At 44.7% G+C, this 24,389-nt stretch overlaps 1 protein-coding gene across 2 annotated transcripts; it reads left to right on the top strand.

Annotated features, from left to right (window-relative positions):
* Nucleotides 1–436: 436 nt before the first annotated feature.
* LOC115131314 (N-acetylneuraminate 9-O-acetyltransferase-like) lies at nucleotides 437–20,207 on the top strand. Of its 2 annotated transcripts, XM_029662921.2 has the most exons (19): nucleotides 437–648; nucleotides 1,915–2,011; nucleotides 2,194–2,314; nucleotides 3,868–3,912; nucleotides 4,117–4,179; nucleotides 5,303–5,347; nucleotides 5,455–5,578; nucleotides 5,819–6,033; nucleotides 7,366–7,532; nucleotides 13,094–13,349; nucleotides 13,533–13,622; nucleotides 13,871–13,990; nucleotides 14,697–14,853; nucleotides 15,043–15,122; nucleotides 15,372–15,473; nucleotides 16,048–16,188; nucleotides 16,760–16,837; nucleotides 19,108–19,200; nucleotides 19,328–20,207. In XM_029662921.2, the coding sequence occupies exons 1-19, from the start codon at nucleotides 516–518 to the stop codon at nucleotides 19,601–19,603; spliced, it is 2,403 nt and encodes an 800-aa protein (XP_029518781.2). In that variant the 5' UTR covers nucleotides 437–515; the 3' UTR covers nucleotides 19,604–20,207. The 2 variants fall into 2 exon arrangements, with proteins under 2 accessions (XP_029518781.2, XP_029518782.1); XM_029662922.2 differs by lacking the exons at nucleotides 437–648; nucleotides 1,915–2,011; nucleotides 2,194–2,314; nucleotides 3,868–3,912; nucleotides 4,117–4,179 and adding an exon at nucleotides 4,251–5,202.
* The last annotated feature ends 4,182 nt before the right edge of the window (nucleotides 20,208–24,389 follow it).

Here is a 24,389-nt window from a genome sequence, read left to right as displayed (position 1 = left end):
TGATATCAAAAAGCCATGGCAATCCAGAAAGTCGATCACCACAATTTCTGTAGTTCCAGGAACGAAATGATTTTAAAATGTAACAAGGCAAGTCAGTTAAGAACAAATACTTATTTACGATGGCCTAACCCGGACGACGCTGGGACAATTGTGCGCCACCCTATCCCTCTTGCGCTGAGATGCAGTGCCTTAGACCGCTGCAGCACTCTGGAGCCCCTGATGACAACACAATGAATACAATTCAAACAACTGATACGATTTTGCAGGATACGTTTTCAGGATCCTTTAATTGCACTGTTGATTTATTTAAATCATGTTTGCATTGACGATGGAAGGTGAAAAGCAGATGCAGGTGTCTGGATCAACCGCAGGTTTAGTACAGCGTCGGAAATCGCGCACCGGCTATGCCCCATACAACAGTGCCAGACAGCGGATGCGTAAACGCGCGGGTGTACTCAGCCCCCGACCACCCCGCTGTATCCTATTTGTCTACTTGTTGTCATGGAGGAGCCAAGATGGCGGTCCTGGCCTATAGCCTAGGCAAACGGGAAATAAATCAGTATTTTTGCATTAAAAATGCTAAATTATTATCTCTCGCTGCCGTCATCCTACTCACCGTGTTTCACACAGTTTCTCGGTATTATGGAGGTAAGCGACTGGGTTAAATATGTTTGTTAGATAGCCAGGTAACGTTACGTTAGCTAACAGACACTTGACTCAACTGTGTTTGGGGAACTTGTAGCTAGCTAACGATAGCTTCCCTCATTGCTCGCTGTCAGGGCGTTTACTAACACCATCTTACTAGTTACAACAATATGGTATTTGCAAATTGAGAAAACATAATAATAAAACCGCAATGACTTCGCTACAGCCAAGCAATTGCAAGGAAGCATGAATACACTTGCAGGAGCCTGAATTAACTACCTAACGTTAGCTACATCGTTTTAGCACAGATAGAACAATGATATATAACATATTTGGTGCATAGCTGTGATGCATTTAACCAAGAGACAGTCAAGCACAACGTGTAAAGTATCCTAGTGGCATCGTCGCGAGTTAACCCATGTTTAATTACATCATTGTAGTAGCTAGCTAGTAACGTTAAGCTCTTACTGGCAAACTAGCCTACTGTATTAGCTGATTGCAACTAGCTTGTTAGTGAATATGTCTCTTATCTGTCATCAACCTAAGCAAACGTTAGTTAACTGGTCAGTTAACGTTAGCTAATGAGTTAACGTAAGTAACCTACTGCGCATGCGCATAACTAGCTAACGCTTGCTAGTTACTATAGAGCGTAATTTTTTATTTTTACGTGAAGCTCAAATTTGACATTACTGTTGATTTGATAGTAGGGATAATAAAGCCATAGCTGTCTGTGGCTAACTGTGTAATCTAATGTATGTCTTATGATTTTCAAGTATGCACATACAGCCACAGACGAGGCAGGAGCCTAGCTGGCCATTTATAAATGATTGTTTGTATCTGGCAGGCAAGCGCTCGCCTCCGGGATGATGGCTTGCATACAGTGATCTTTGTTTATGGAAGGCATAGGACACAGTGGGCTCTCTGTGTGTACACTGAGAACAGCTGCTGCTGTTGTCTGGCTGGTGTTGACATTGACTGCTCTTGACGCCTTCTCTTGTCACCCCACATCTTTTGCTCGTTTGCATTGATTAATTGCCAGATGGTTCTATTCAATTAGAACACAAGTGAACGTCATGAGATGTGTGTGCTTTAGTGGAAAATGTTGATGGCTTAATTTGTACTGCAGGCTGCAATGGTGTCTTGGCTGAACCTTGCATTGCGCACACTGCTGCATTTGTAGTGTTGAAAACCGTGTAGAGGCAGCAGGTTTCATTGTGTGTGTTTTTTTTGTTATGGCTTACTGGAATGTTCTCTCGGTCTTCCCCTCAGGCGGAGACACATGTGAGTGGTTGCTGTCCAGTGGTCGGTTCTTAGGAGAAAACGTATGGCAGCCCTATGGCTGTATGATGCACAAATATAAAAGCATGTGAGTCACACCAATGGGGGGAATGTATGTATGTGGTGTGTGTGTGTGTGTGTGTGTGTGTAAAATGTGTTACATACTTTTGAGAGCATTTTAACCAAGCCCAAAACTACACAATTATCAAATTGTTTGTCAGTTGTTGTTACTATGTGCGAGTGAGTCATTAGTTGTTGTTTTTTCCACAGTGAAGCAAAGACTTGCCTTGCTGAGAAAAGGGTGGCCTTCATTGGCGATTCCAGAATACGGCAGCTATTTTATTCATACATACAAATAATCGATCCTACACAAAAAGAGAATGGAAGAAAGGTAAGCTAAATCCCCCTGGCATAAAGCACACACAAACCTGAATCTCTGAGCTTATGGCTGAATCTTAACTTGAGATCTTTGCCCTTAAGTGACTCTCAAAGCTCCCATTGACATCAATGCAGAATTCTTCAAAAGTCAGTTAAGTCAGGATTCACCTCTTAAGTGTGTAACTAATTACTCCTGGAGATTATTCTGGATAAGAGCGTATGCTGAATATGCTCAAGTGTGTGTGTGTGTATATATATATACACACACACACACACACACACAGTGGGGCAAAAAAGTATTTAGTCAGCCACCAATTGTGCAAGTTCTCCCACTTAAAAAGATGAGGCCTGTAATTTTCATCATAGGTACACTTCAACTATGACAGACAAAATTAATTTTTTTCTCCAGAAAATCACATTGTAGGATTTTTAATGAATTTATTTGCAAATTATGGTGGAAAATAAGTATTTGGTCATTAACAAAAGTTTATCTCAATACTTTGTTATATACCCTTTGTTGGCAATGACAGAGGTCAAACGTTTTCTGTAAGTCTTCACAAGGTTTTCATACGCTGTTGCGTATGCGTATTCTTTCCTTTACGGATCAGTCGTCCTGGTCCCTTTGCAGAAAAACAGCCCCAAAGCATGATGTTTCCAACCCCCTGGCTTCACAGTAGGTTTGGTGTTCTTTGGATGCAACTCAGCATTCTTTGTCCTCCAACCACGACGAGTTGAGTTTTTACCAAAAAGTTATATTTTGGTTTCAACTGACCATATGACATTCTCCCAATCTTCTTCTGGATCATCCAAATGCTCTCTAGCAAACTTCAGACGGGCCTGGACATGTACTGGCTTAAGCAGGGGGACTGCAGGATTTGAGTCCCTGGCTGCGTAGTGTGTTACTGATGGTAGGCTTTGTTACTTTGGTCCCAGCTCTCTGCAGGTCATTCACTAGGTCAACCCGTGTGGTTCTGGAATTTTTGCTCACCGTTCTTGTGATCATTTTGACCCCACGGGGTGAGATCTTGCGTGGAGTCCCAGATCGAGGGAGATTATCAGTGGTCTTGTATGTCTTCCATTTCCTAATAATTGCTCCCACAGTTGATTTCTTCAAACCAAGCTGCTTACCTAATGCAGATTCAGTCTTCCCAGCCTGGTGCAGGTCTACAATTTTGTTTCTGGTGTCCTTTGACAGCTCTTTGGTCTTGGCCATAGTGGAGTTTGGAGTGTGACTGTTTGAGGTTGTGGACAGGTGTCTTTTATACTGATAACAAGTTCAAACAGGTGCCATTAATACAGGTAAAGAGTGGAGGACAGAGGAGCCTCTTAAAGATGAAGTGTACCTATGATGAAAATTACAGGCCTCTCATCTTTTTAATTGGGAGAACTTGCACAATTGGTGGCTGACTAAATAGTTTTTTCCCCCACTGTATATATATGATCTTTAGCCATGGTATTCCTAAAATAAGATGGGTAGTTGCTGCACTCAGTCAATGTTCTAATCTTGAGTAGAGAAATAGAGGGACAGTGGCTGTTTTATCCCCTGTTGTGATGTCTGTCCACCAGCACGAGAACATTCCCTTCGAAGATAGGAGCTCTTCAGTCAATGTGGTGAGCTATTTGTGTATCTCTCTCTCTCTTCACATCTCCTCTGTCTCAGTCAACAATAACAATGTCAAAGCCCAACAATTCCTTTTTTTAATTTGGCGATGTAGATTCACCTCCCAATTATTTTTTTTCTTCCTTCAAGGCAAACAGCATGTTTATTTTGGGGATTGTCCTGATAAGATCGATTGTTTCCTGTTTTGTTGTTAGGACTTCCTGTGGTATGCAGAGGTGAATAACTCTCTGAAGGAGCGCTTGATGTCATGGACAGAGGTAAAGGCAAGCACATGTACTGTACTGTGCCTTGCAAAAGTATTTTTTCCTATTTTGTTGCATTACAACCTGTAATTCAAATAGATTTTATTTAGATTTCATTTAATGGACATACACAAAATAGTAAATATTAGTGAAGTGAAATGAAAACATTTATTTGATGAAACATTTTATGGGGGGGGAAGTGGTGCGTGCATATGTATTCACCCCCTTTGCTATGAAGTCCCTAAATAAGATCTGGTGCAACCAATTACCTTCAGAGGTCACATAATTAGTTAAAGTCTACCTGTGTGCAATCTAAGTGTCACATGATCTCAGTATACAGTTTAAGTCAGAAGTTTACATACACCTTAGCCAAATACATTTAAACTCAGTTTTTCACAATTCCTGACATTTAATCCTAGTAAAAATTCCCTGTCTTAGGTTAGTTAGGATCAACACTTCATTTTAAGAATGTGAAATGTCAGAATAATAGAGAGAATGTTTTGTCACATTCACAGTGGGTCAGAAGTTTACATTCACTCAATTACTATTTGGTAGCATTGCCTTTAAATTGTTTAACTTGGGTCAAACATTTCGGGTAGCCTTCCACAAGCTTCCCAGAATAAGTTGGGTGAATTTTGGCCCATTCCTCCTGACAGAGCTGGTGTAACCAAGTCAGGTTTGTAGGCTTCCTTGCTCGCATACACTTTTTCAGTTCTGCCCTCACATTTTCTATAGGCTTGAGGTCAGGGCTTTGTGATGGCCACTCCAATACCTTGACTTTGTTGTCCTTAAGCCATTTGGAAGTATGCTTAGGGTCATTGTCCATTTGGAAGATCCATTTGCGACCAAGCTTTAACTTCTTGAGAAGGTAAGACTTGAAATACATCCACAGGTACACCTCTTGAGATGTTGCTTCAATATATCCACATAATTTTCCTACCTCATAATGCAATCTATTGTGCACCAGCCCCCCGGCAGCAAAGTACCCCCACAGGAACCCCTGGAAGAGCCCTCAGCATTAGGCTATTTCTGTTGCCCGTAAGCAGACGATACATAGCAACAGTTTACTGCGATTTTAAAGATCATTCCAAAATAGTAACATGGCATGATTTAATATGACTTCTTGACTGTGTTTCAGGATCCTTCTGTAAAACCAGATGTTGTCATCATCGGAGCTGCCACTGTTAGTGAAATATGCTCATTCTCAACTCTGTTTACCACATATTTATCACATTTCCTCCTGCATAGTTTAGATGGATTTCATCATAGAGATTTCAATCTTTCCCATAGTGGTCCATCAAGTTGCGTAGTGGCAGCAGTGAGGCGCTGCAGCAGTACAGGGCCAACCTCACAGCCATCTCCTTGCCTCTGGAACAACTGGCTGAGGATGGGGAGGTCTACTGGGTTTTACAGGGTTAGTGCTTTACTGTTCATCTACCAGTCAATCAAAAGGAGACATGTTGATGAGTGCTTTGAAAATGAGGAATTTATATTAATGAAGCATTTCTCTCTCTCCCCTCCGCTCCATCTTTCTTTATTTTCTCTCTTCTTCCATCTCTTTCCAATCTCACTGTCCTCCTCTCCCTCCATCGCTCTCTTTCAACCCCCCCCCTCTCTCATGCCCCCTCTCACTCCCTTTCTCTCTCTCCTCCAGACCCTGTCCATGAGGAAGTTCTGAGTGATAACAGGAAGATGATTACTAACGAACAGTTGGAGCTGTACAACGAGGCGGCGCTCGGCACTCTGAACAGCAACAAGAAGAACGCCAAGGCCAGAGTCAGGTTCTTGGGCGCCTCGCGCCAGGCTGCCATGGAAACCATTGCCCAATCAGCTGATGGCCTGCACCTGCCCGAGAACACCCGGAACGTGGTAGGCTTTTAGGTGGTCTGTCTGGCCTGGCACCTCTACCTGCATCTGTATGATCAAATAACAGCTGGTTTAAGACTAAAATAGAAACAAAAATGAAATATGTATGGTTTGAAACAGTTTAGTGCTGAAAAACCGTCCGGCTTTATGACTCTTAACCAGCAATGTGTCAAATTACACTGTCCATCCTGTATACCTTGACAGCTTCTATGTTCATCTGCATTTGCCTAGTTAGTAGATTGGTGTGCTCCCCTTTATAGAAACAGAGTCTTTGAGGACAGGGTTCAAAGTACAAACAGAAATCAAATCCAATTTTATTTGTCACCAGCGTCGAATTCAACCGGTGTAGACCTTACAGTGAAATGCCCTAACCAAGAGTGTAATTTTGAAGTAGAAAAAATAGGTATTAGATGAACAATAGATAAGTAAGGAAATAAAATATATATACAGTAATGAGGCTGTATACAGGCACCGGTTAGACGGGCTAATTGAGCTAGTATGTACATGTAGGTGTGGTTGAAGTGACTATGCATATATGGTTAACAGAGAGTAGCAGTAGCGTAAAAGAGGACAGTAAATTAATACTGCACAAAAAGTGGTTGTTTTCCATGTTATTTGATCAATGTAGTTTTTTTTATTTGGTGTGGTAGTTTTGTCTATGACCATAACTTTGCACACAATGCAGATAGTCCGGGTTGCCAATGTGCGGGTGCACCAGAGTTAGTCGGGCTAATTGAGGTAGTATGTACATGAAAGAATAGTTCAAGTGACTGCGTATATGATAAACAGAGAATAGCAGCAGTGTAAAAGAGGCGTTGGACACACAATGCAAATAGTCCGGGTAAAAGCTGTTGAAGCCTTTTGGTCCTAGACTTGGCACTCCGGTACCGCTTGCCATGTGGTAGTAGAGAGAACAGTCTATGACAGGGGTGGCTGGGGTCTTTGACACCTCCAGGTGAAGAGGTCCTGGATGGCAGGCAGCAGCTTAGCCCCAGTGATGTACTGGGCCGTACGTATAAGGTTACATACCTTAAGACTGCGGTAACCTGCGAGTCTGTTACAGCACGAGCCGCGCATGGCTCATTCTAACCTGCCCTGGGTATGAAGTTTCCCAAAGGTACAGGTCTAGGACCAGCTTCTCCTCCCCATAATCCTAACCGTTAGTGGGGAAAACGCAAAACTGACACAAGATCCATGTCTAAGGGCAACTTCACCCTATACCTGATAACCCTGTCACAGTAAACCTAACCTTTACCCTTAATCCGGAGCCAGGACAAGGCTTGCACTGTGCTGGAGTCTGGCGCTCTATAATAATGTCCCTCTACCCTCCACCAGGGTGCCATGATCCTGATGAACGCTGTGTGCAACAAGGTCCTGCGGCCCATCCACGGCTCCTGCTGCCAGGCCCTGCCGGCCCCCAGCCTCCTCCAGAAACTGACGGCCTGTGTCTTCCTGGGCTCAACACTGGTATTCCTGGTGCTTCATGCTCTGGGCCACAACAGGTACACGCTCCCTTGTGGGTCATGGGTTCTATTCCCGCTGGGGCCACATATACTGAAATATATACACCTTGACTATTTTGTGTTGTTCAGATCCAGGGCTCTAAATTAAAACATTTCACTGGTGCTCCCAACGTAAACAATGTTAGGAGCACCCCATGAAATGTAGTAGCACCAGAAAGTGTTTTTATTGATTGAGGTGCAGCTTACATTGAGCCTATATGAATTCTAGCTGCTTTTGAAGCACATATTGTGCCCTAGAAAATATGGAACACTGTAAACACATGAGTTTATTATAACTCAATTGTTGATACGAATCCCTGTCATTAAAATTAAAGTAATTTGTAGAATATTAGGTTTCTACATTGTGTAAAAGCACTATTTTCCGATTGAGATGCATTACATTCAAATTTGTTCACTGTCTCTTTAAAAAAAACGTCAGGTTTGTGATCGGGATGCACCGATATGACATTTTTGGCTTATACCGATATCCAATATTTGACTTGCCAAAAACAACAGATACAGATAGCGATATTTAAAAATGTATCAGCCTTTTAAGCATTCTAGTACAGCTAAATAGTTGAAACAAGGTGTCAAATGTTAATTTGTTCAGTTAGGAATAGATTGTTTAATAACTTGTAAATGAGAAAAATGACAAATCCATGAATGTATTTAATCGCACAACAGTTATTCATGACACAATTATTTTAGCTGCCCCGTATTACAAAGATGGTTAAGTTGTTGGTGGCTCTTCTTACTATCCAATATTTACTGTGTGGACAAACTTAAAAAATAAAATTAAATATTGGTGGAAACTAAAATGCAGTTAATCAATTGCTTGATAAAAGTACTGTCTCTAGGCTGTCATAGTACAACGGTTTGATTTGTCTAATCTTAGCAATTAGACTAGCTAGCTAGGCTAGCTACATAGCCGTCTTTGTATCATAGATAATTGCGTAATTATCGTATTTCGTCGTCCTAACGCAGTCTACACCACCCTGCAGCTAGCTAGCTAGCTAACGTCTACCGTTAGCTAGTCCACCGTCTACCGATTAGCAGCACAACTTACACTCAACTGAACGACTTGATTAGTGTAGTGTTAGCTAGCTACATAGTTGTCTTTGCTGTCTTCGTATCCAAGATAATTGTGTAGTTTAGAGTGTGTAGTTTTAGAGTGATTATCTTAATTTACCGAGGTTAGCTAGCCAGCTATTCGTCGTCCTTAACGTAACAGAACTTCCGCACTCAACAATCCGGTCGCATTTCGCTTCGCTCCACAGGTAGTATCACATTTTTCATTTCATTACAGTACAACGGCTTGATTTGTTTGATCGTAGCTAGCTACATAGCTAGCTACATAGCCGTCTTTGTATCAAAGATAATTGTGTTGTCTTGAGCGATTTCCTAGGTTAGCTAGCCAGCTATTGTCGTTCTTTTAACGCAACGTAACGTAAATCAACACTGCTAGCTAGCCAGCTAGCCCCGAATAGCAGCACAGTAGAAACCATTACACTCAACGGAACGACTTGATTAGTGTAGTGTCAACAACGCAGACACTGCCAGCTAGCCTACATAGTCAACAACGCAGCCTCTGCCAGCTAGCCTACTTCAGCAGTACTGTATCATTTTAATAATTTTAGTCAATAAGATTCTTGCTACGTAAGCTTAACTTTCTGAACACTCGAGACGTGTAGTCCACTTGTCATTCCAATCTCCTTTGCATTAGCGTAGCCTCTTGTGTAGCCTGTCAACTATGTGTCTGTCTATCCCTGTTCTCTCCTCTCTGCACAGACCATACAAACGCTCCACACCGCGTGGCCGCGGCCACCCTAATCTGGTGGTCCCAGCGCGCACGACCCACGTGGAGTTCCAGGTCTCCGGTAGCCTCTGGAACTGCCGATCTGCGGCCAACAAGGCAGAGTTCATCTCAGCCTATGCCTCCCTCCAGTCCCTCGACTTCTTGGCACTGACGGAAACATGGATCACCACAGACAACACTGCTAATCCTACTGCTCTCTTTCGTCTGCCCACGTGTTCTCGCACACCCCGAGAGCTTCTGGTCAGCGGGGTGGTGGCACCGGGATCCTCATCTCTCCCAAGTGGTCATTCTCTTTTCTCCCCTTACCCATCTGTCTATCGCCTCCTTTGAATTCCATGCTGTCACAGTTACCAGCCCTTTCAAGCTTAACATCCTTATCATTTATCGCCCTCCAGGTTCCCTCGGAGAGTTCATCAATGAGCTTGATGCCTTGATAAGCTCCTTTCCTGAGGACGGCTCACCTCTCACAGTTCTGGGCGACTTTAACCTCCCCACGTCTACCTTTGACTCATTCCTCTCTGCCTCCTTCTTTCCACTCCTCTCCTCTTTTGACCTCACCCTCTCACCTTCCCCCTACTCACAAGGCAGGAAATACGCTCGACCTCATCTTTACTAGATGCTGTTCTTCCACTAACCTCATTGCAACTCCCTCCAAGTCTCCGACCACTACCTTGTATCCTTCTCCCTCTCGCTCTCATCCAACACTTCCCACACTGCCCCTACTGGATGGTATCGCGCCGTCCCAACCTTCGCTCTCTCTCCCCCGCTACTCTCTCCTCTTCCATCCTATCATCTCTTCCCTCTGCTCAAACCTTCTCCAACCTATCTCCTGATTCTGCCTCCTCAACCCTCCTCTCCTCCCTTTCTGCATCCTTTGACTCTCTATGTCCCCTATCCTCCAGGCCGGCTCGGTCCTCCCCTCCCGCTCCGTGGCTCAACGACTCATTGCGAGCTCACAGAACAGGGCTCTTTCTACCACTCTAAATTCCAAGCATCTGCCTCTAACCCTAGGAAGCTCTTTGCAACCTTCTCCTCCCTCCTGAATCCTCCTCCCCCTCCCCCTCCTCCTCTCTGCAGATGACTTCGTCAACCATTTTGAAAAGAAGGTCGACGACATCCGATCCTCGTTTGCTAAGTCAAACGACACCGCTGGTTCTGCTCACACTGCCCTACCCTGTGCTCTGACCTCTTTCTCCCCCTCTCTCCAGATGAAATCTCGCGTCTTGTGACGGCCGGCCGCCCAACAACCTGCCCGCTTGACCCTATCCCCTCCTCTCTTCTCCAGACCATTTCCGGAGACCTTCTCCCTTACCTCACCTCGCTCATCAACTCATCCCTGACCGCTGGCTACGTCCCTTCCGTCTTCAAGAGAGCGAGAGTTGCACCCCTTCTGAAAAAACCTACACTCGATCCCTCCGATGTCAACAACTACAGACCAGTATCCCTTCTTTCTTTTCTCTCCAAAACTCTTGAACGTGCCGTCCTTGGCCAGCTCTCCCGCTATCTCTCTCAGAATGACCTTCTTGATCCAAATCAGTCAGGTTTCAAGACTAGTCATTCAACTGAGACTGCTCTTCTCTGTATCACGGAGGCGCTCCGCACTGCTAAAGCTAACTCTCTCTCCTCTGCTCTCATCCTTCTAGACCTATCGGCTGCCTTCGATACTGTGAACCATCAGATCCTCCTCTCCACCCTCTCCGAGTTGGGCATCTCCGGCGCGGCCCACGCTGGGATTGCGTCCTACCTGACAGGTCGCTCCTACCAGGTGGCGTGGCGAGAATCCGTCTCCACACCACGTGCTCTCACCACTGGTGTCCCCCAGGGCTCTGTTCTAGGCCCTCTCCTATTCTCGCTATACACCAAGTCACTTGGCTCTGTCATAACCTCACATGGTCTCTCCTATCATTGCTATGCAGACGACACACAATTAATCTTCTCCTTTCCCCCTTCTGATGATCAGGTGGCGAATCGCATCTCTGCATGTCTGGCAGACATATCAGTGTGGATGACTGATCACCACCTCAAGCTGAACCTCGGCAAGATGGAGCTGCTCTTCCTCCCGGGGAAGGACTGCCCGTTCCATGATCTCGCCATCACGGTTGACAACTCCATTGTGTCCTCCTCCCAGAGCGCTAAGAACCTTGGCGTGATCCTGGACAACACCCTGTCGTTCTCAACTAACATCAAGGCGGTGGCTCGTTCCTGTAGGTTCATGCTCTACAACATCCGCAGAGTATGACCCTGCCTCACACAGGAAGCGGCGCAGGTCCTAATCCAGGCACTCATCATCTCCCGTCTGGATTACTGCAACTCGCTGTTGGCTGGGCTCCCTGCCTGTGCCATTAAACCCCTACAACTCATCCAGAACGCCGCAGCCCGTCTGGTGTTCAACCTTCCCAAGTTCTCTCACGTCACCCCGCTCCTCCGCTCTCTCCACTGGCTTCCAGTTGAAGCTCGCATCCGCTACAAGACCATGGTGCTTGCCTACGGAGCTGTGAGGGGAACGGCACCTCAGTACCTCCAGGCTCTGATCAGGCCCTACACCCAAACAAGGGCACTGCGTTCATCCACCTCTGGCCTGCTCGCCTCCCTACCACTGAGGAAGTACAGTTCCCGCTCAGCCCAGTCAAAACTGTTCGCTGCTCTGGCCCCCCAATGGTGGAACAAACTCCCTCACGACGCCAGGACAGCGGAGTCAATCACCACCTTCCGGAGACACCTGAAACCCCACCTCTTTAAGGAATACCTAGGATAGGATAAAGTAATCCCTCTCACCCCCCCTTAAAAGATTTAGACGCACTACTGTTCCACTGGATGTCATAAGGTGAATGCACCAATTTGTAAGTCGCTCTGGATAAGAGCGTCTGCTAAATGACTTAAATGTAAATGTAAATGTCATAAACTGCTATAACTTTTCAAATGTGCTTCACTGACTTGACTAGCAAATGCGAAATTTACAACACATCTCATCTTTATTTAGGAAATTGTTATTTTTTACAAAAGAACAAAACTGCTTTGTTTTAAATTCAATAAAAATCTTGACCTATTATACCAGCCATGAATGAACAACAGAAAAGCCATTGGGCTTAGTCAATTTTTCCAGTGCCTTTAGATGGCTGGGTTACAATATGACTGCCCATTTACAATTTTAACATTTGGGGGAGGTTTTTCTTCGCAAAGAGGACCTGCTCAGCTTTGTCACGAGAGTCTGTTTCTTTTTTCGCCTACAATGTGTGAAGCTGCACTGAAAAAGCGCTCACTGTCCACACTAGTACAGGGAGAACCAAGATACTTGCGCACAGCTTTAGCTAGGGTGGGGAAACGGTGCTTGTTACTTCTCCAGTATCGAAGTGCATCTTCATTCCTGGGAATATTAGGTTCTGTCAGGTATCCTAGGATCTGCAAATAATGGGAAAGGGGGGGTTAGTACATTTAATACACCATATTGCATTATTCTTGCATTCCAAAGGATGATTAGGCATAGATCAACATTGGCAAATGTTGGCTGATGTAGTAACAGAAAATGAAAATACAACGCATCTCTCTCACAGAGACACACACACTGACCAAAAAGTTATTTTGTTGGCATTTACGTATGTCCCCATTACTAGTAAAACATAGTCAAAACCTATTTCTTTCACTTACTTGCTGCCGCGCCGTTTCGTTGTTAATTTGTTGAGTCGTTTCATTCTCACAAAGGATTTCATCATACATGTCATGCAGTGACGTTTAAACATATTAACAGGCACTGGAAGTCCCGGCCCACTCCCCCCGACGTGGAGAGTGGCGAGGAGAAGCCGGCCACGGCGGCGTCGCCTCTCAGCCACAAGGCTCCGTTCCAGGCCATGTGTAAGATGGGCCTCATCATGGCTTACTTCTACCTGTGTGACCGGGCCGACGTCTTCATGAAGGAGCAGAAGTTCTACACCCACTCCACCTTCTTCATCCCCCTCATCTATATGTTTGTCCTGGGAATCTTCTACAGCGAGAACAGCAAGGAGGTGAGACGGTTTGGGATGGAATGTTTAAGGGAGTTGGAAAAAGTGGTATGTTTAGGAGCTTAGGCCTACATGAATTCAGAGATGTTTCTGTTTTAAATATGTTGTCGTTGACTGCTAAACTCAATCGTCCATGTGTGACCTGATAGAAGGCTCTATCTCAGTGATGTTCTATTTCCCACTCAGACCAAGCTGCTGAACAGAGAGCAGACCGACGAGTGGAAGGGCTGGATGCAGCTGGTCATCCTCATCTACCACATATCTGGAGCCAGCGCTGTGAGTTTTACCATTACCTTTGATTTATATTGATGTGTTAACTGTCGCTATGAATATAAACTCATTGACCACATGTATAATTGCATTAGAAAGCATTTACAGCCTCCCAGGTGGCGCAGTGGTCTAGGGCACTGCATCGCAGCGCTAGCTGTGACCATGTAACCTATTTAATTATTTTTTTATTTTTTTACTGCGATGTGTGATCAAGTGAAGGGGGGTGTGTTTTAAAAGTCAATCTTCCTTCCCAGTTCATCCCGGTGTACATGCATGTTCGGGTCCTGGTGGCAGCATACCTCTTCCAGACAGGATATGGACACTTCTCCTTCTTCTGGCTCAAAGGGGACTTTGGACTCTACAGAGTGTGCCAGGTAACTAATAGGTTTTATTAGAGTTAATAAAATGTTACTGTGATACTGATTTGAACTGCTTAGACCTAAGGGACTAAATGTAACGTAAAATACACAACTGCTGACATGTCATTGTTTCTATGGCACCACATTTTTTTAATCAAAAAACAAAACATGGATAGTTAGCAACAACTGTATTGATCACATATGTAGAGGTATTGATAAGGAACCCCTTGATAAGAGGGATCGGTATGGTCTGGCCCAAGCTTACTTCACACAGGTTGTACTTTGGTTATGCTGCAGTATCAAGTTCCTTATCTCAAGTCACCCTCTGTGTGTCATTGTTAAAAGCAATGTCTGTTCCACCATGCCAAACTATTTCTATTTCATTTACATAAATATCATTATTTTTTAAGCACGTTCCATGTCTGTTCTTTTAGAATGCTTTGTTAAAAGTGAGAATGGCCATTTCCTGTTTCCTGTATCTGTATCTCCGGGGTGAAGATTCCCCTAGGTACAGAACAAGGATTAGCTTCCCTTCCCCCAATCCTAACCTTTACCATTAGTGGGGGAAATTATTGGACCAGGTCTCTTGGAAAAGAGATATTATCTCAATGAGGAAAAAACCTGTATAAATAAAGGTAAAATAAATAATAAAAAATAAATGCAAAACTTACCACAGATCAGCGTTTAGGTGCAACTTCACCGTATTCCTGTCTGTTTCCAGGTCCTATTCCGTCTCAACTTCCTGGTCATAGTTTTGTGTCTGGTGATGGATCGGCCGTACCAGTTCTACTACTTTGTGCCTCTGGTCACTTTCTGGTTCGTCATAATCTACGCCACCATGGCCATGTGGCCCCAGATACTGCAGAAGAAAGCCAATGGTCCGTATGGGTCAGCCATTGTACTGGACAAGTAGTGGTAGAAGTTAAGATAGTAAATAAACCAGTGTTTTAAAAGCTAAGAAATGCTTTGATTTTAAAAGTGATTAATTCAGAAGTGATTCATACTAGTGTTGAATTGTGAAGAACTTCTGTCCAGCAGTGAGTGTTTAGTCATTTGTCTTTTTACAGGTAGTGGGATGTGGCACATTGGAATTCTAGTGAAGCTGCTTGGGCTACTCCTGTTCATCTGCTTCTTTGCGTATTCACAGGTGTGTTCATCATCCGGTTTATTCACTCATTTAGAGCCTTTAACTCTCTTGATATTTTGAATGGAACTAAAAAGTTCTCAACTGGTATGGGTCAATGTTTAAGACCAATGGCTGTATTCATAAAGCGTCTCAGAGCAGGAATAGTTATCTAGGATCAGGGCCCCCATGTCCATGTAATCTTACCTTATTTTATCTAAAAGGCTAAACTGATCCTAAATCAGAGGATGTTTAACTGTCTATCTCTTCCAGGGGTTGTTTGAGAACATTTTCTCAGTCTGGCCCGTCTCCAAGCTCTTTGAGCTGAACGGAAGCATTCACGAGTGGTGGTTTAGGTGGAAGCTGGATCGATTTGTAAGTAGATATTTGAACATGTTTTTACACCCTTTATTAAGTGGCTCTCTCCTATCAGATTTTCTTGATAAGGTATCAAAATATCACAGTATCACATCTCTTTAGGAAGTTGCACCAATAACTTGTCAAATGTTTTTTTATTGTCACATACACCTGATAGGTGCAGTGAAATGTGTTTTGTAGGGTCAGCCATAGTAGTACATTTCAACTTGGTGTTGCTGGTATTAGAACCAGCAAACTTTCGGTTACTGGCCCAACACTCTAACCGCTAAGCTAACTGCCGCCCTAGAGGAATCTGTTGGTCGATGTTTAATGTTGGTGATCTAGATGGTTCTATTGGTTGGTCAGTGTGAGTAAGTGGTACTGTGTGGTTCAGTCGGTAGAGCAGGGTGCTTGTAACATCAAGAGTGTGGGTTTGATTCCCACTGGAGACACCCATACAAAAATGAATACACACACTACTAAGTTGTTTAGCATAAAATAATCTGTGAAATGGCATTTTTTATTGTTATTATTATATATATTTGTATCTGAATGTGTGTGTTTTGACTTTGTGTGTGTGTGTGTCGTTCAGGCCATTATCCACGGGATGCTGTTTGCCTTTGTCTACCTGTTGCTGCAGAAGTGCCAGGTCCTCTCTGAGGGGAAAGGAGAGTCTCTCTTCTCCACAACAATCTCCAACATCCTACTCCTCATCTCTGTGGTCTCATTCATGGTAAGAAGACCATTTTTGATGTATTTATTTAACCATTACTAATACTACACTCTAAAACCATATTCTAGTATTGACTTTATTAGTCCGTCAATCTCCAAACCATTGTGCTTGTCAGCAGTCCAGTTTTGAAGAGTAAAAAACTGTCATGATGATGTGTTTTTGTAGTATTCATTTTAATCAGTCAGGTGAGTGTATTGAGCACCTATTCTCATAAAGTTAACCTCATCATTTATTTTTTATTTGTGAACATTCACACTCTGAGGTCAATGCAAATCTCAGATGGAAGATGTCCCTTCTATCCCTTTCTGGTGCGCATTGTGCTCCTTGTTACTAACCTTAGCTTTTACCTCCTTGAACAACACTTTCCTAACCTATCCTTGAACAACACTTTCCTAACCTCTCCTTGAACAATACTTTCCTAACCTCTCCTTGTACATTGATCCTTGAACAACACTTTCCTAACCTCTCCTTGTACATTGTGATCCGTGAACAACACTTTCCTAACCTCTCCTTGTACATTGTGATCCGTGAACAACACTTTCCTAACCTCTCCTTGTTTCATCTGTTCCAGACCTACTCCATATGGGCCAGCAGCTGTAAAAACAAGACCGAGTGCAACGAGATGCATCCCTACATCTCAGGGCTCCAGGTAAATAGAGCATGAAGTCAGGCCTTGCTTACTGTTGGTCTCGCAGACAAAGCCATGCTCACAGTAGTTTTCCCATACACATATTTAAGTTTTGTTACTTGTCAGGCAGTTACCCCGAAGCTAAGGAGTTAGTGAACATCTTTAAACAGTTAATGCACACCTTCTACCTTTAAACAGTACGGAACGTACTGTAGTTGACACAGACATGGATTTCATTATTTTATAAATTCTTAGCCCTTCTCTGAAGACCCATTGTTCCCCACTGTGTTTGGGTTAGTAATCATTTGTAGAGGGGCTATATTTCCCCCCAGCATGCATTTATTCACTATTCTGAATGTCTAAAGAATCCAGATGTTGTTCTGAAATATGAACACAGAAATAATGAACATTTTCAACTCTTATGGTGGTGATTTGACAAAATTACAATCATGGTCTTGAATTGGACTTGCATTCTTCTGGTCTCGGTCTTGACTCGGGTCTCCCTCCCGGACTTGATTTGCTCTGGTATTGGGCTTGTTTCGGTCTCTCTTTAAGTGGTCTCGAACACAACACTGTGATATAAACTCAGCAAAAAAAGAAATGTCAGTTTATCAGGACCCTGTCTTTCAACGATAATTAGTAAAAATCTTAATAACTTCACAGATCTTCATTGTAAAGGGTTTAAACACTGTTTCCCATGAACCATAAACAATGAATGAACATGCACCTGTGGCACAATCGCTAAGACACCAACAGCTTACAGACGGTAAGCAAATAAGGTCACAGTAATGAAAACTTAGGACTCTAAAGAGGCCTTTCTACCGACTCTGAAAAACACCAAAAGAAAGATGCCCAGGGTCCCTGCTCATTTGTGTGAACGTGCCTTAGGCATGCTGCAAGGAGGTACGAGGACTGCAGATGTGGCCAGGGCAATAAAATAGATGGACACCTGATCATCCTCGCAGTGGCACACCACGTGTAACAACACCTGCACAGGATCGGTACATCCGAACATCACACCTGCAGGACAAGTACAGGATGGCAACAACAACTGCCGAGTTACACCAGGAACGCACAATCCCTCCATCAGTGCTCAGACTGTCCGTAATAGGCTGAGAGAGGCTGGACTGAGGACTTGTAGGCCTGTTGTAAAGGCAGATCCTCACCAGACATCACCGGCAATAACGTCGCCTATGGGCACAAACCCATCGTCGCTGGACCAGACAGGACTGGCAAAAAGTGCTCTTCACTGGCGAGTCGCGGTTTTGTCTCAGCAGGGGTGATGTTCAGATTTGCGTTTACTGTCGAAGGAATGAGCGTTACACCGAGGCCTGTACTCTGGAGCGGGATCGATTTCGAGGTGGAGGGTTCATGGTCTGAGGCGGTGTGTCACAGCATCATCAGACTGAGCTTGTTGTCATTGCAGGCAATCTCAACACTGTGCACTACAGGGAAGACATCCTCCTCCCTCATGTGGTACCCTTCCTGCAGGCTCATCCTGACATGACCCTCCAGCATGACAATGCCACCAGCCATACTGCTCGTTCTGTGCATGATTTCCTGCAAGACAGGAATGTCAGTGTTCGGCCATGGCTAGCGAAGAGCCCGGATCTCAATCCCATTGAGCACGTCTAGGATCTGTTCGATCGGAGGGTGAGGGCTTGGGCCATTCCCCCCCAGAAATGTCCGGGAACTTGCAGGTGCCTTGGTGGAAGAGTGGGGTAACATCTCACAGCAAGAAGAGGCTAATCTGGTGCAGTCCATGAGGAGGAGATGCACTACAGTACTTAATGCAGCTGGTGGCCACACCAGATACAGACTGTTACTTTTGATTTTGACCCCCCTTTGTTCAGGGACACATTATTCCATTTCTGTTAGTCACATGTCTGTGGAACTTGTTTGTTTTTTTGTCTCAGTTGTTGAATCTTATGTTCTTGCAAATATTTACACATGTTAAGTTTGCTGAAAATAAACTCAGTTGACAGTGAGAGGATTTTTTTTTTTTTGCTGAGTTTACGATACATAGCCCAAAATGACGATGGAATTAGTTGCCTTCTATAACAGGAGGGGTGTAGTTTACTGTAGCTCAGCCAAAGAATAATAAAGAACATGCTTTGCTGTTCCCAAATGAAACAGTGAGCCGACATTCTCTTGTTTCTATGTATTGGATCGTCTTTTTGGTCCAGCCCCTGTTAGCATTGGCATGTGCTTAACCCCCCACCCCCCCACCCTTAATACAGTTGGTCCATGCCATGCACTGACTGTCTGGAATGTCTTTCTCCTCCTCTCAGATCCTAGCCTTCATCCTAATCAGAAACATTCCCGGATACGCCCGCTCTCTATACAGCTCATTCTTCGCATGGTTCGGGAAGATCTCCCTAGAGGTAAGATGGATGCCACTTGCAGGGATGCTGCACTCACTGTTCATCAGCAGAATCTCTGTATGATACTTGTAAATTTCATTTATTGCATCGTACTCCCTCCCTTTCCCTCTCTCTTTCCGACCCCCAGCTGTTCATCTGCCAGTACCACATCTGGCTGGCGGCGGACACCAAGGGCATCCTGGTGCTGATCCCAGGCAACCCCTCGCTCAACATAATTCTCAGCACCTTCATCTTTGTGTGTGTGGCCCATGAGATCTCCCTGATCACCAACGACCTGGCCCAGGTGGTCATCCCCAAGGACGGGGCCGCCCTGCTCAAGAGGCTGCTGGCTGCCGGGGTCTTCACCCTGGGTCTACTTCTGATGTCCAAGAGCGCTGAAGGGAACCAGGGAGAAGGCCACTGAGATGAGGGGAGGGGGTACCACTGTGGGGGAGAGGTAGACCGATTTCTAGACTAATAAGAGTGACTGACTGGTTAGTCTTCCATGACCCCAGGGTCGTATTCATTTGCCACCAAACTGAAGAAAATTGACTGATAGATGTGTTCCATTGCAAACCTTTTAAAACCTTTTGCTACGGTTTGCATCAATGAATACGACAGAGTTGAACAGGCCAAGTCAAGGATATGGCACTGCTGTCTGTCTCTGACTGCTCTGCTCTGAGTACTGGGGTGAAAGTCATACACTGAAGAGGACGAGGTCCCAACTTGGGCCCACACATCACTGAACAGCACATTAATAAGGTACTGACTCCATACTATAGACGTTTACAATGGAAGAAGGGTGAGGTGGGGGTGGAGGATCGGGGGTAATGGTGGGTTTGATGATGTGTGGATTTTTTTAACGAATTGTTCCCCAGATGACTCCCTATGCAGTGTACTAGCTTTGACTGGGCTCTGGTCTAAAGTAGTGCACTATATAGAGAAGGGTGCCATTTGGGATGCAGGTAGAAACAAATAAAGTTTGCCTTGTGCTGAAAAGTGAGGTCAGCAGTCACCTAGCTCTGAAATCTGTTTTATGCACATTATTTAATTATTTAAATGAAGCTTCTATTTTATACAGGGTTATTTTTGTTGTTGCTTTTGTTTTTCCATTTGTTGTGTATGTGCCCATGACTGCTGTTTGTTTGTGAATGAAGTATTGCCTAGATATTTTCTGTTTATTTTGTCACCACCTCAGACCACAGCCAGGCCATGGAGAAGATGCAGTAATGAATTTTCATTGCAGAATCCTGTTGCATTCTGGGTCTGACACGAGCCTATCCTATCGGGGTGAACAACCACTGGTGTGTGTGTGTGCATCCGTTTGCGCAGGTTCAGTTTCACCAATTTCTACTAGTATGTTAAATGAGAAGTGTGGATGTTGTTTCTGTGTTAGTCATCTTAAAGCAGGCTTCTCAGAGCTACAATAGAACAGGCACTGCTTTGTAAATACATCTAACATACCGTGGCAGGACATCTGTCAAAGCATACTTACCACTATAACGAAGCCACTGCTAATGAGTGGAAGGATGATATGCACCTGACTTAATGCCTTCGTTCTACTCCCTACAGTTTTCTCTTCAGTTGCCACACGGCATCAGTGCCAAGTTTGCATTGAAATCTGATGCGTCGTGATCAAGGTTGGAACTTAAGGATTTTGGGCAGTGGCTTGCTGGGCTAGTAGACTGTAATTTCTACTATCCCGGTTGGTATTCTGTGCTATATTGTAAAACACCTAATTTCACTCGCCGCCGGGCTAGTTAAGCACATTTTCTACTAGCCCAGTCTGAAAAGTGCTAACATCGGGGCTAGCTTAATTTCCATCCTTGGTCATGATACTTCATGATGTATTTTAAAAAGGGGGGTTGAATGGGAATTATTGCTAAAAAATAAAAAGCGGTACTTCATGTTGAGCCTGTCATTTACCTACAGATGGACAATATACACCAACCGTTAAGCCTTCTTTCAGCCAACGAGTCAAACCCATGTTCTTTGTGTGTATTTTCAAATTCTGCCATGTAAGGTTTTTACAAGGGAAGGTTATTTAATTTTAAATGGCATAGTAAAACTAAGATTTTTGTATATCGGCTACTTCATCCATTTTGTACCTCACCTTGGCGGTAGCCTAAATACAACGGCCAAAATTGTATGGATTTAAGGAAACACTGAATCGCTTCATATCCAGTTGTTGAATCATTTAGATACCACTTTGATCCAGTGGTTATAGTGCCCATTATTTAACACCCTTCACAATGTGTAAATCACCTGCTTAAAGCTGGATGTTAAGGCAACTTAGCAGATATTGTAAGTGTACATTAAGAAGACTGCAAATTAGTTAGTTATTTTAGTTTAATCGCATATTAATTTTATCTGTATATTTTCTGTGCCGTGGAAAGGTTAACTGAATGGGGTGTACACTGTAGAATTATTACAGGTTGATGTCGCTTCTCAATTAAATTAATTCAATACCATAGATTGGTCTGACAGGTCTTGGCACTATTCAGAAGTCTGTATCCCAAATGGCACCCTATTCCGTATGTAATGCAAACCTCTTAAACCTGAGCCCATAGAGCTCTGATCAAAAGTAGTACACTTTGCAGGGAATAGGGTACCATTTGTTTGTTACGATTTGCTTGAAAGTCAAAACATTACATTTTGAAAATTGGATTGATCAAGGAGATTGACGAAATTGCACCGACTGTAAATGGACGGCAATTGTTCTGAATTTGGTTGTCAGGAAAATGGTTATCTTACAGTATGTTATTCACAATTTTAGATATTTCTGTTTAAATTAGTTTTGGTCAAATTAAAAGAAGCAACAACTATATATACCCAGAGAAGTTTTATGTAAATTATTTTGTGACGTCTTAAAAATGTGAAATGTACCCATTTTATTTATAAATGCCTTTATTCTGTTGTACATTGTCAATAATACATACCTTCATAAAAATATTGTCTGACTTCTTTGTCCCTTCCTTGTCAACACCGTGAGGTTAATCACTAGGCTTAATCTGTGTCCGGGAAGCCGGCCCCGAATGTTTCGTTTTTGGTCTTTATGTTAACACTACTAAAATTGCCCTCGGGTGGACACCAGCAAGAAAGTGGAAGCGAGGCAGACTAAAAACGCCATGGCAGCGGTGGCAGAGCTGGAAGAGATGGGTCTCTCTTAGAACGGGGCAGTGGTGGCAGAGCTGGAAGAGACGGGTCTCTCTTAGAACGGGACAGTGGTGGCTGAGCTGGAAGAGATGGGTCTCTCTTAGAGCGGGATAGTGGTGGCTGAGCTGGAAGAGACGGGTCTCTCTTAGAACGGGACAGTGGTGGCTGAGCTGGAAGAGATGGGTCTCTCTTAGAGCGGGACAGTGGTGGCTGAGCTGGAAGAGACGGGTCTCTCTTAGAACGGGACAGTGGTGGCTGAGCTGGAAGAGATGGGTCTCTCTTAGAGCGGGATAGTGGTGGCTGAGCTGGAAGAGACGGGTCTCTCTTAGAAAGGGATAGTGGTGGCTGAGCTGGAAGAGACGGGTCTCTCTTAGAACGGGATAGTGATGGCTGAGCTGGAAAAGACGGGTCTCTCATAGAACGGGACAGTGGTGGCTGAGCTGGAAAAGATGGGTCTCTCTTAGAATGGGATAGTGGTGGCTGAGCTGGAAGAGATGGGTCTCTCTTAGAATGGGACAGTGGTGGCTGAGCTGGAAGAGACGGGTCTCTCTTAGAACGGGATAGTGGTGGCTGAGCTGGAAAAGATGGGTCTCTCTTAGAACGGGATAGTGGTGGCTGAGCTGGAAAAGACGGGTCTCTCAGAGAACAGGACAGTGGTGGCTGAGCTGGAAGAGACGGGTCTCTCTTAGAACGGGACAGTGGTGGCTGAGCTGGAAGAGATGGGTCTCTCTTAGAACGGGACAGTGGTGGCTGAGCTGGATGAGACGGGTCTCTCTTAGAACGGGACAGTGGTGGCTGAGCTGGAAAAGACGGGTCTCTCTTAGAACGGGACAGTGGTGGCTGAGCTGGAAGAGATGGGTCTCTCTTAGAGCGGGATAGTGGTGGCTGAGCTGGAAGAGACGGGTCTCTCTTAGAACGGGACAGTGGTGGCTGAGCTGGAAGAGATGGGTCTCTCTTAGAGCGGGACAGTGGTGGCTGAGCTGGAAGAGACGGGTCTCTCTTAGAACGGGACAGTGGTGGCTGAGCTGGAAGAGATGGGTCTCTCTTAGAGCGGGATAGTGGTGGCTGAGCTGGAAGAGACGGGTCTCTCTTAGAAAGGGATAGTGGTGGCTGAGCTGGAAGAGACGGGTCTCTCTTAGCTGGAAGTGGTGGCTGAGCTGGAAAAGATGGGTCTCTCTTAGAATGGGATAGTGGTGGCTGAGCTGGAAAAGATGGGTCTCTCTTAGAATGGGACAGTGGTGGCTGAGCTGGAAGAGACGGGTCTCTCTTAGAACGGGATAGTGGTGGCTGAGCTGGAAAAGATGGGTCTCTCTTAGAACGGGATAGTGGTGGCTGAGCTGGAAAAGACAGTGGTGGCTGAGCTGGAAAAGATGGGTCTCTCTTAGAATGGGACAGTGGTGGCTGAGCTGGAAGAGATGGGTCTCTCTTAGAATGGGACAGTGGTGGCTGAGCTGGAAGAGACGGGTCTCTCTTAGAACGGGACAGTGGTGGCTGAGCTGGAAGGGAGTGGTGGCTGAGCTGGAAGAGACGGGTCTCTCTTAGAACGGGACAGTGGTGGCTGAGCTGGAAGAGACTGGTCTCTCTTAGAACGGGACAGTGGTGGCTGAGCTGGAAGAGATGGGTCTCTCTTAGAATGGGATAGTGGTGGCTGAGCTGGAAGAGATGGGCCTCTCTTAGAGCGGGATAGTGGTGGCTGAGCTGGGTCTCTCTTAGAACGGGACAGTGGTGGCTGAGCTGGAAAAGACGGGTCTCTCATAGAACGGGACAGTGGTGGCTGAGCTGGGTCTCTCTTAGAACGGGATAGTGGTGGCTGAGCTGGAAAAGACGGGTCTCTCATAGAACAGGACAGTGATGGCTGAGCTGGAAGACGGGTCTCTCATAGAACAGGACACAAGCTGTGGCGAAAGACAGGCTCCAGTGTCTTATGTCCGACCCGGGACTAAGAGTATTAAGGAAGTACCTAATTCATACAACAAGCTGGAGAACGATGAAGAGACAGTGGGTCCTCCTGGCCTGCCACAGGCCTGGTTCTACAATTGACACCAAACAGCAAA

The sequence above is a fragment of the Oncorhynchus nerka genome, linkage group LG7, assembly GCF_034236695.1.
Source record: "Oncorhynchus nerka isolate Pitt River linkage group LG7, Oner_Uvic_2.0, whole genome shotgun sequence".
Lineage (NCBI taxonomy): Eukaryota > Metazoa > Chordata > Actinopteri > Salmoniformes > Salmonidae > Oncorhynchus > Oncorhynchus nerka.
Note: the sequence above shows the minus strand (reverse complement) of the source record. Positions and strands in the feature narration are given on the sequence as shown.

Bases quoted from the DNA above. Each gene is read 5' to 3' on its own strand.
- LOC115131314 (XM_029662921.2), top strand. From the start codon at position 516: ATGGCGGTCCTGGCCTATAGCCTAGGCAAACGGGAAATAAATCAGTAT. The intron at 649-1,914 runs GTAAGCGACTGG...TCTTCCCCTCAG, and splicing joins AGTTTCTCGGTATTATGGAG to GCGGAGACACATGTGAGTGG. The intron at 5,348-5,454 runs GTTAGTGAAATA...TCTTTCCCATAG, and splicing joins TCATCATCGGAGCTGCCACT to TGGTCCATCAAGTTGCGTAG.